The sequence below is a fragment of the Olea europaea genome, unplaced genomic scaffold (genome assembly GCF_002742605.1).
Source record: "Olea europaea var. sylvestris unplaced genomic scaffold, O_europaea_v1 scaffold3235, whole genome shotgun sequence".
NCBI lineage: Eukaryota > Viridiplantae > Streptophyta > Magnoliopsida > Lamiales > Oleaceae > Olea > Olea europaea.
The window spans coordinates 35,241-46,930 of record NW_019251218.1 but is presented as its reverse complement, the minus strand read 5'-3'; the positions used below and the strand labels follow the sequence as shown (position 1 = coordinate 46,930).

Here is an 11,690-nt window from a genome sequence, read left to right as displayed (position 1 = left end):
CTTTCTATTTCATATTTTTTAAATTTTCTGTCACTTCATTAAAATTTTTGTCACTTTTTTTTAATATTTTTTGTCACTTTTTTTGAAGTTGTATAACTTTTTTTATTTTGTGTCACATTTTTTAAATTTGCCACTTTTTTCTTCAAATTTCTGTCCCATTTTTTGAATTTTTGTCACTTTTTTTTTAATCGTCATTTTGAAATTTCTATCACTTTTTTTAGTGACAAACATAATTTTTTAATGAAACTGACATTTTATGTAATTTTTTAATAAAAAAGGTATACTAAACTTTTAAAAGTGACATTGTGTCATTTTTTTAATGTTGTGTCACTTTTATAAAAAGTGTTTATAAAAAGTGACACAGTTCTTGAAAAAAAGTGATGTTGAGTCACTTTTTTATTTTGTACAAAATTTTTTGCTTCCAAAAAATTTTGCATATGATTTTTCAAAATACCCCTAATTTTAAGGATATCTTTGTAAGTTGCCCTTTTTTTTATTTTTTTTTACACGGGCTTTGCTCGAGCCGGCCCGTGAGCTCGCGAGCTTTTTAAAATAAAAAAAAATTAATTTTAGGTAGCAAAACTGCAGCCTCAACCCCCCCAAAAAAAAAAAGAAAAAAAAAGTGGAGAAAACGAGCCTGCCCGACTCGGCCAGGAAAAAGCCAGCAAAAAAGCTCGGCCATTTTAATCGGGCCGAATCCGAACCGAAACTTTAGACTCGCGAGCCGACTCGACCCAACTCGCTTATATCCCTAGCAAACACCAAAAAATGAAATGATGGCAGAAGTACAAAAGGTATAAAAGTTGATTGTAACGTTGAAGTTTTCTAAAGAAGATTGACACAAATGAGAGTTTTATTTTTTATATTGACAATAGATGCAATTAAAAATATTTATTTGAGTTAATGATAATGTGTCTTCAAAGTATTCAAACTTGTACAAAATAATTGTATTGTGCTATACTAAAAACTACTACATTTTATCGAATGTCCCCAAATGGACAAAACTATTACATTTTTAATAGTTTGGTATATGTACCATATGTCAAATTTTTTATTCCCAATCACGTCCCGACTAGAATATAGAGCGCCACACATGCAAACTTGTTCGCAATATAATTTCTAGAATTATTTAAAACTCGTAATTTCGAATACTATTTTGTTTCAAAATAATTTTCAAAACAGTAATGTTATTTGTAGTCACTCACTGCTGCAGTTAATAATTTGATGTATTAACGTGATAGTTTTTTATTACTTTATGCATCTAATTACTAACCGTCACAAATACGACACGTAAAGCGACTGTAAATAGTATTATTCCTTTCAAAAAGTATAACATTGTCTTTAAGTTGGGGAAAATTGGCACAAATGGTTCCCCAACCTATGTCTTATTTGTGATTTGACCCCTGACGTTCTTCTCTTAACACGGACATCCTCAATTTATGGTTATGTGCTCAAGTGGTCTTTTTTTTTTTAATCATTGTCTAACAATTTGACTTTAATAAGTCAATTCTTTTAAGCTATTGTTTGATTTTGATTATTTCAAAACTCATTTTTTTCTCAAATTTATTTTCAAGCACATATTCTTAAAATAAAATATTTTACACGTAAATTCAAAATTTTTTCTACTTTTTAACCATACATTCTTCAAAAATTCACCACCACAAAACTCATTTTGATGAAATATGGGCATCAAATAGGAGCTAGTCTTTTGATTATAAAAATGACTCTAAAGGATCAAATTGATAGAAGCCATGAACAAGGTCTATTTGCTCAGATAAACCAACACGTTGAGGACATTCTTGCCAAGAAAAAAAAATATATAGGGACTGAAATCGTATATGGGCTATAGTTAGGGACCATTTACGCCAATTTCCCTTCATCTAGCGACACCAATAATAAAGTGGCAATAGAATATCGTAGGTGCACATATAAGATGCTCATAACGTTAAATGACCATTCACTGCTATTTATGTCAATTTTCTAATATACAGCTATCCAGTCTTACTAGCCCAAATTGAGTGCCCATCAATGGCCCATTCACTTTCCTCCAAAATTTGGCGGGAATTCCGCACGTGCCACTACTCATTTCTCAAACCCTTCCCAAAAATCCATTTCCCGCGCGGGAAGCCGCACACACTCACGTTCTCTCTCTCTCTCTCACCTGTAAATCTTCATTTGGTTCAAATTTTCAGATCTAAGTGGTAATGGGGACTCAGGGAGCAAATTCAGAACTTAGCCTCCAACACAGTATGAGTCAACTCACCACGAGCACTGATTCACAGAAGGCGTGGCACATTTTTGCTGTTTTACTCGCCCACGGACTCCCGGCCCGGCCCGCTGAGCTCGAGTCTAAATGCACACTCTTTGATTCAAGTACGGGTGAAATTCAATTCCTCTGCTCAATCCCTAACTCTCCTATCAGTTTAGCTCACAATCACCTTGTCACCATATCGCCGATTGGATTTGCTGCTGTTGTGCAATTTGTCGCAAATGCTAATGTAATTTGTACGAATTGGAATTTGATTTCGGAGTTCGTACCGCGGTGGATCAGGCATAGAGATTTTAGACCGAATGATATAGTGAGAACTTATTATAGGAGGAGGAAGAGGCTGATATCGGATGTTGAGGATTTTTCAGTGGTAAAAAGGAGATGTTTTTCGGATATGTCAGGTAATTTTATTTCTGTATTTTGAGTTGGCAGTTTGGAATTTCTGTTTGATTGGGCTTCTTTTTGTTGCAGTAGATAAGAGTCAGAACGCGACAGTGTCTAACGAGATTGGGAATACTTCAAGTGAGGTAATTTTGAAGTCTTGGCTTTTTATGTGTTAAAGTAGCTGTTGTTCCGATGCTTGCTGGATTATAAGGCACTTCATATAATTGGATATCTTCTTGGCAGTACTCAACTTAATTTCTCATTAGCAAGAGTATAAAGATTTAAAGAGAGTTCAATTATTTTCTGATAGTTGTATCAATTAGTCTATGATTTGGTACTTTCTCAAAGTTGAAGTAGGAAGATAAGGTTAAAACTTGGTAGCACACGTCCTTGTAATGGAGAAAGGGAGATATTTGGAGGTCATCTTCCATTACATGATACTACATACATGCCTGGTCACCGTTCTGTGTTAAACTACTTGATCTAAAAGCTTAAGGTGCAGATAGGGGCACATTTATTGTATTTGTCTTCTTCTTTTTTTTTTTTTTTAACATTATCAACATCAATTTCTTCATTATTATTAAAAATAATACTTTTCAACTCTAGCTCATCTAACAATAAATTGGCAACCTCAAGTAGTCCAACACATTCAAGTGTATCAAATGAGTATCCGACAATAATTGACATTTTGAATTCTCCTTTTGAATAAACATCTATTTTTCTTAATAAAAGCGCAAGTTACTATGAGTGAAAACCAATTCTTCAACTCGTTGAAGAGTTAATTTATTCCTTCTCATAGAGCGCACAAAAGAATACTCCAATTTCTTACAATAATAAGAAGGTTGCATCAGAAATTTCAAAGTAATATTATGTAGTAAAGGTGGATGTGAACAATGAAGTATTGGATACATATTGAAAATCATACAAAAATATAAAATAGTTAAAAAATAAGTATCGGATAAGTATCAAAAATTTAAAAAATATATAAAATAATTAAAAAAACAAATATTCGATAAATATCAAAGGGTATCGGAGAGCATCGAAACTCGGATACATATTGGATATGGAAATGTAATAATTTTACGAGTATCGATGCTTTTTAGATGTGCACAATTCATTTAAATGGGTGACGCCGATACTTAAAAGTTGAACCACTTGAATTAAGAACACAATTTGTTAGATAGAGCTACATGTATATCATTTAAACTATAATCTTCAACTCTATGTTTAGAGAATTTTTAAACTATAATAGGATTGTTCAGTGAACATAAGGTTTTGCCTAAGTAGGAATCTCAATACTTGAGAAGAGTGTAAAATGTTGGTTAAGGGCTTATAAAAGCTTGGTTAAGGGCTTATAAAAGCTTGCAACAACCTCCTTATTACATTATGCAAGAAAAATAGAAGAAACTAGGTAACACGTTACACGTGTAGGGTTAAATGTTGTACAAATTTTTAGCACAAGCTTTCACGTTGAAAGAGAAGTTGAATCCTGAGAAACATAATTGAACCTTGAGAAAGAGTAGCATACAAATTTGAGTAGGTTTTCAGGACTTTATTCCATTTCACGACATGTGAAAACTATGTTATGAAGTGATATATGCACAAACGGATTCAAATGCCTACATGAGCACCATACTACCCTATTTTCTCTCAACTTGCTTGAGCCTCTGATGGACTGCATAAGTTGGCTTCTAATAACTTGTATGCCAATGAAGCTTTTTCCTAGAGATCGTGGAATTCACGAGGATTTTTACATGGGTATCTCTGCCTTCAGCGTTCTTTTTTGCGTAAATAAACTACTTTGGTGACATATTATCTTTTATGCTGCTGTTTTTTAGTCTTTACGACATCCAATCTCTTTGTTTTTCGTTTAGGCCTCTCATTCTGTTTACTAACCTAAAACTAAACCTGATTTTCAATGATTTCAATCCAACTGCTTTTACAGGCTTGCTTTTTGGGTGGCAAATTGAGCAGAAGCAAGACAACACCATCTAGTATTTTATCAGGCATGACATTTGATAGCCAAAAAGGGGAGAAAATCAATTCTAAAACTTCCTTTGTTGTCAACCCTAATGTTGGACTATTGAGTTATGAAATTGACAATATTGAAATTGTATGTGAAGAGATGGCAGATTACCAAAACTGGAAAGAGCTTGGACATGTTCATAGTAGTAAGTATCAATCTGGTTATCCTTTTTGTGAAAGATTTTCACTTCTTCTTGATCCGACAATAGTAAAGAGAACAATGAATCCCATGTCTCATACAGAGCTCTCATTTTTACCAGCAATACTTGAAAATCTAGAAGTGAGCAAAGATGGCGGGGTAGATGTTATAAGTCCCACTGGTAATATATATCTTAATACCACATCTTGTATAGAAGTAGATCAGAAGATGACAGTTTCACTACCAGTGACTGAAGCCATTGTTCATGATTGTAAGCCAGATACCGTAGACAAAAAAAGTACAAAAAAATTAGAAGAACCATTAAGTGATTCTGGTAGCTGCAGAGGAGATCATGAGAATTTGCAGATTGATGTTACCTATGCAGATAAATCACCAAAACTTGATCGTGGAGAGATCACGACCACCAGGTTCAATAATGTAGAACCAAATCAGAACAAATTGAGAATGGAAATACCTCTACAGAGTCGGGGATACGCACCAAAGCAGTTGGCAGAATCCTCCTTTACAGTGAAATCTGTTCAGAAGGATGCAACAAATTGTGGAGCACAAGCCATCTGCAAGACCGTGGAGAATAACAAGCATTTTCATCCTCCTGCAGAGCTGCAACAATTTAAAATAGATAAGAATCAAAACTCCATCAAACAGAAGGTAAGCTACAACTATGACCACTGACCAGAATATGAATACTGCAGAAACGTGTGAAATGACATCATGAAATTGGAAAGTCTGTCTCCATCTCATCATTTCTACTTGGCAGTATATAGTGAAATTCTTGATATATTGAAATACATTCTTTAAAAATTAAAGCTGATATGTGCTTGTGTTGTAGAGTCAAATGGAAGAAAAACCGTTTCCAGATTTTGAATCATATGTTGTTGAAGAAGAAGAGGGTTCAGGTGCGATAACTTTGACTGCCTATGAGTTCCCATCCACATTTTAAAAATTAAAGCTGATATGTGCTTATGTTGTAGGAGGTTATGGGACAGTTTACAGGGCAAGGAGAAAGACTGATGGTGTTGTATTTGCCATCAAATGTAGGACACTTACTACTTTTCTGTATTGCTCTTCTGGATTTTATATTTTCACATTATATAAGTTGCATTATTATTTGTAAATTAAAAAATGATGATCAGATACTACATACAATTCTCAAGGGGTAAATTTTTTTTAGACAGTCTAGTTAACTTGAAATACTTTGAGCCAACATTTCGTGCTTAGAATTTGTTATATTTCTATTATTATATCAGGCAAAGAGTAGAAAAGAAAATTGATGAAAAGAAGTGATCATTTTCTTGATTATTTTCCATGATCCTTAACTATAAAGTAGAACGATGCATGCATAGATGAAATAAAATTTTCAATGGTTCTGATCTGGGAGCTAGATTAAGAGACTTGGAACAACTCATTTTGAGAGAATATTTATTCTGTTCTTAGTCATTATTAAACCAACTAGTGGAGTGCATTTGCCAAAATAATAGAAGCCCAATATCCACAGTTGTCCTGCCTGCTGTAATACATGTTACTGAACATGACAGCTTTTCAAGTTCTCAGTCTTTCAATCATGCCTTCATTCCCTAGAACAATGCTTCTTTTCCGGGCAACTATGAGCTATCTCAACTGATGTTCATTTACCAAATACAAAGGATTCAAACTATTTAGTACAGTATGCTGCCAATAACAATTCTATCATATGAAATACACTTTTGATTCCCATTGGTATTTACGTAGAACAACACTCACAGGAATTTTGAAATTGTGGGCCAAGACAAGATTTAAGCTACAGGTCTTCACATAGTCCTGCCTGGCTGCCATAAATATTTTAGTACAATTAAGATGTTTTCTATCTTGTTATCACTTTGCTGATGATGTGTATGTTACCACACAGTATCTTAGAAATTCATTAAGCGTCGAAATGTCTTTTATCTTGCTGGATCTTTTCAAATATTCTAGTTGCTTCAATTCATAACCTAGGTTTTGTTACAGCAGAAAAGGAGAATGGGGATATTTGCCTTCAGAAAAATCCAAGCATATTACCTTATAAAATGCTTTACAGTTTTCATTTGTCTGTTTCTTTTTTCTTTTTTTCAGGTCCTCATGCCAATGCTAACAGACATCATGTGCACAATGAGTTGAAGATGCTGGAGCGCTTCGGGTAATAATATCTTCATGGAATTGCCATAAACTAAAAATCCATTCTTATGTCTTTCTTCTGGATCAATGAGACTGGTGTTGAATTTGTGAATTTTACTTTACATCAGGGGAAAAAGCTTTGTGATTAAATATGAATGTTCACTGAAGCAAGGGAATTCTGATTGTCTTGTTTTGGAGCATGTTGAACATGACCGACCTGAGGTATCATAAATAATTCTATCTTTTGCCTTTAATGTACTCTCTGTCATCAATAATGTTTTCTTATGTTTTTACTTCTATTTTATCCTTAAGGTCTTAAAGAGAGAAATAGATATTTATCAGCTCCAGTGGTATGGCTTTTGTATGTTCAAAGCCCTTGCTGGTCTACATAAGCAGGTGAGAATAAGTGAGCAGATCCATGTATTACTATGTGCAGTGAAGACCTTTTCAAGAGAAAGACGATCTTACTGAGTCTTCTTATAACTTCAGGGAATTGTTCACAGAGATGTTAAACCCGGCAACTTTCTTTTCTCCCGAAATGTCAACAAGGGTTATCTCATTGATTTTAATCTTGCATTGGTGAGTGAATCTTCTAAAAGTATATTGCCCCTTTTTGACACTAAATCCTCGTAAAATCCTTCAAAATGCATAATCTGATATTTCTTAGTTTGCTCTCAATCCATTTTTTTCGACAGGATTTGCACCAGAAATATGGGAGCACTGGTGGTGAGTTTTCATTCTTATTCAAAATTCTACACTCTTCAGTGTAATTTGGTTCCAATTTCTTGGTTGGAAAATTAAGAAATTTTTCTTTACAAGTGAATATTTTTGCAACATTTCACCATTTGCTAATTAACTCAAATGAAAGATTAAGCGCAGTTCCCAAATTAGAAAATGGAATTTCGGCAAACCCCTCTTATATGATTTAAGGATACAAATTCTTGCTTTGCCCTTTTACCCGTGTGTATTCACCATGTCTGAATAATTGGACTCTGATTTCTATAATTTACAGATAACTCCAAAGGGGGCCATAGTGTGAGCTTTGATCACATTCCACTTCCCCATACCAAACCTCTACCTACTGAAAGAAATAGGAAGCTCCTAAATACAAAAGTTTCGGAAATAGTCAATGAGGATGCAGGAAAAAGCTCCAAGTCCCTTTTGTTACGTAGGACCCTGGAAAGGAAAGCTGATCGGGCAAAGATTTATACCAACTCTAGCAGTAAGAATATCATCAAAAGCCAAGGTGCTGATGGGTCTGGGATAACTTCCACAAAGGACGCCACGAGCACTAGGACTCCATCAGCAGAAAAGTTGAGAGAACCGATACCAAGCCAAGGAAGGAAGGAACTGATTAGCCTGGTTCAGGAAGCACTGCATTGTGCAAATCAAAAATCAATTAATGTTCCTATTTCTAGGAGAAAGAGAGTTGCTGCACCTCCTGGAAAAGTGGACGGTAAATTCTTTTATCCAACTCCAATGCCTCTGCATGCATCTGGAATTGCTATTGGCGGTGCTGGATTAATAAAAAATAAAGGTGCGCCAGTCATTTCATAGTATTTATCAATTGAATCTTTCTTGTAAATTGGCCTAAAATGGCAGACAAAAAGCAATGTACTGGGATTGATGGTGTTTTGCCCATTCATAGGGAATGGAAAGCACAAACGGGAAGGTCCCTGTGTTGGAACTAAAGGTTTCAGGGCTCCAGAGGTAATTGCTCATGTATTCTTCCCATATTATGACTATTTTCACATTTTCACGATAGCATTGACACTTGAAGATACTGTCACTTTTATATGTTCACAATATTGTCACATTAGTCCTTTAAGTTCAATTGCTTTTCGGTAATAAATTCGAATCTAAAATATAAATTGCACGGTGGTGGTCTTAATGGATACAGGATTAAGTAAATACCAATTTTAAGCAAATTGATAAATGGTACATTACGGAATGACTTAAGCTATACATCTTTTTGCTGCTTAATTTTCATAATATTAGGCTTTTGGTAGCATAATTTATCACTCCATAAACACGGTAAACAAAATTGCTTCTTTTGTTTTTCCTTTGTCCTTACCCCACTGTCTTCTTTGTATAATTTATCTATTTTTCTAATTTCTACACATTTCATGGTGAGCGACCTTTTTCAATGATTCACTCTACGCTTTACTGGGAGAGAGTTGGATTTTTGCAGGTATTGTTCAGATCTCTACATCAAGGCCCAAAGATTGATGTTTGGTCAGCTGGAGTCACCTTACTCTACTTGATGATTGGACGAACGCCTTTTGTTGGTGATCCTGATCAGTACGAACGATACTACATTATTGAACTTCATTTATAAAAAAATAATCATAATAATAAATAAATAAATAAATAAAATTACTCAACACTGTTAGTAACATGAACAGGAACATAAAGGAGATTGCAAAGTTGAGGGGCAGTGAAGATCTATGGGAAGTAGCCAAGATACACAACCACGAATCTTTGTTCCCAGCGGTATTATTATCTCCGACTCTCATATAAATTATATCCTTTGTTTAATTTTGAGTTCCTCTGAAGATTACCATCTTGAAACAGGAGTTGCTTGACGTGAAATACTTGCCATCGGTAAAACTTAGAGATTGGTGTGAACGTAATACACGAAGACCAGAATTCCTTGAGTCTATACCAAGATCACTTTTTGACCTTGTCGATAAGTGTTTAACGGTAAATTCAAGATTGAGGATCAGTGCAGAGGAAGCTCTAAGACACGAGTTTTTCTCATCGTGCCATGAGACTATTAGAAGGCATAGGCTGCAAAAACAAGGTCAAAGTCTGGACTCTAGAATTTCACATATCCTACATGGACAGTCTATTACGGCTGAACTAGTGTTGTGAACATTTTAAATCATCTTTTACTACATTTTTGTAATTATGTGAGATAAGTTCATGGAAGTTTATGTAACAGATCCGTTTATTCCCCGTTTCAATTTCTTCATAGGCAGATAGATGGTCCAACATTTGTTCACGTTCACTGTTCAGTTTCAACAGTTTTAATTTAGTATTAATGGAATTCAATTTCACCATCAATTGGAGTGTAACTTAAGTTGATGGGAGTTTTGGTTATACATAAATGGGTTTGGTCCCTAAGTTTGACATTAAAAAAAAAAAAAAAAACATTAATTTGATTGGAAATATGTATGAAAATAAAATTGTTGGAGTTGAGTGGATTGTGTCAATACGTATGAAAAATTAGTTTTGAATAAATTACATTGATGCTTGCAACGTGTTTGACAAAAAGATAATGTGAAAAAGTGGTATTCTATCACTTTTTTCAAAAAAAAAGTCACATCATCTCTTTTAAGCACTTAGCTAGGTATGTACGTATGAGTTTTTGGAAATTTTAATATATATATTCAAGTCCTATTTTTTGGTAATACACATGAGAAAGAAAACTTTAAACCAATTGGATGCTTGCAATGTGTTTGCTCAAAGGAAAAGGTGAGAAAGCGGAGTTCTGTCAACCTTGCTAAAAAAAAGTCACAGCATCTCTTTTGAGCAATTAACTAGGTATGCATGTGTGAGTTTTTGAAAATTTAAACGTACATATTCAAGTTCTATTTTCTAGTAATACACATTAGAAAGAAAACTTTAAACCAATTGTATTGATGCTTACAATGTGTTTGCCCAAAGGAGAAGGTGAGAAAGTGGAGTTCTGTCAACCTTTCTAAAAAAAAGTCATAGAGTTTTTGGAAATTTGAACGTACATATTCAAGCTCTATTTTCTGGTAATACACATTAGAAAGAAAACTTTAAACCAATTGCATTGATGCTTGCAATGTGTTTGCTCAAAGGAGAAGGTGAGAAGGTGGCATTCTATCACTTTTCTAAAAAAAAAAGTCACAGCATCTCTCTTGAGCAATTAGCTAGATATGCATGCGTGAGTTTTTGGAAATTTGAATATATATATTCAACCTGTATTTTTTGGTAATGCACATGAGAAAGAAAACTTTGAACCAATTGCATTGATTCTTGCAATGTGTTTGCTCATAGGAGAAGGTGATAAAGTGGAATTCTTCACTTTTCTTAGAAAAAGTGACATTTTGTGACATTTCTCCAAAACAGTCACCATTTATCATTGGAGCAGTTAATCGGATGCAAACGTGTGCTTTTTTGAAAGTTTGAATATACCAATGCATACCTTGTTTTTTGGTAATCCATATGAAAAAGAAAACTTTGAATCGACTACATGGATGCTTGCAAGATGTTTGATCATGAAGAGTGACATTATGTCACTTTCTCAAAAAAGTGACATTGTGTCACTTTTCAACGAAAAAGTGACATTCGTTACCTTTCTACAAGAACAGCCACCCTTTATCATTGAAACAATTAACCGGATGCATACATGTGCTTTTTTGAAAGTTTAAACATACCAACTCATGCCCTATTATCTGAGAATACATATGAAAATTAAAACTTTGAATCAATTACATGGATGCTTGCAATGTATTTGCACATGGAGAGGGTGACATTGTGTCACTTTTCTTTAAAAAAAAGTGACATTGTGTCACTTTTTTACGAAAAAGTGGCATTCCGTGACATTTCTCCAAAATAGTCATATTTTATCATTAGAGCAATTAACCGGATGCATACGTGTGCTTTTCTGAAAGTTTGAACATACCAATTCATACCCTATTTTCTAGTAATACATATGAAACAAAAAAAAAAAAAAAAAAAAAAAAAATT

The 11,690-nt window shown here is 34.1% G+C and overlaps 1 protein-coding gene across 3 annotated transcripts; it reads left to right on the top strand.

The window, feature by feature from the left end:
• The first annotated feature begins 2,128 nt into the window (after positions 1-2,128).
• On the top strand, positions 2,129-10,030 carry LOC111385637 (probable serine/threonine-protein kinase cdc7). 3 transcript variants are annotated; one of them, XM_023010049.1, is made up of 16 exons: positions 2,129-2,670; positions 2,741-2,796; positions 4,599-4,824; positions 4,939-5,486; positions 5,668-5,734; positions 5,810-5,872; positions 6,927-6,990; positions 7,097-7,190; positions 7,281-7,364; positions 7,458-7,547; positions 7,664-7,694; positions 7,981-8,505; positions 8,617-8,678; positions 9,160-9,269; positions 9,374-9,461; positions 9,543-10,030. In XM_023010049.1, exons 1-16 carry the CDS (start codon positions 2,205-2,207, stop codon positions 9,840-9,842), a joined length of 2,874 nt encoding a protein of 957 aa, XP_022865817.1. In that variant the 5' UTR covers positions 2,129-2,204; the 3' UTR covers positions 9,843-10,030. The 3 variants fall into 3 exon arrangements, with proteins under 3 accessions (XP_022865817.1, XP_022865816.1, XP_022865815.1); XM_023010048.1 differs by having other exon boundaries at positions 2,744-2,796; positions 4,599-5,486; XM_023010047.1 differs by having other exon boundaries at positions 4,599-5,486.
• Positions 10,031-11,690: the final 1,660 nt, after the last annotated feature.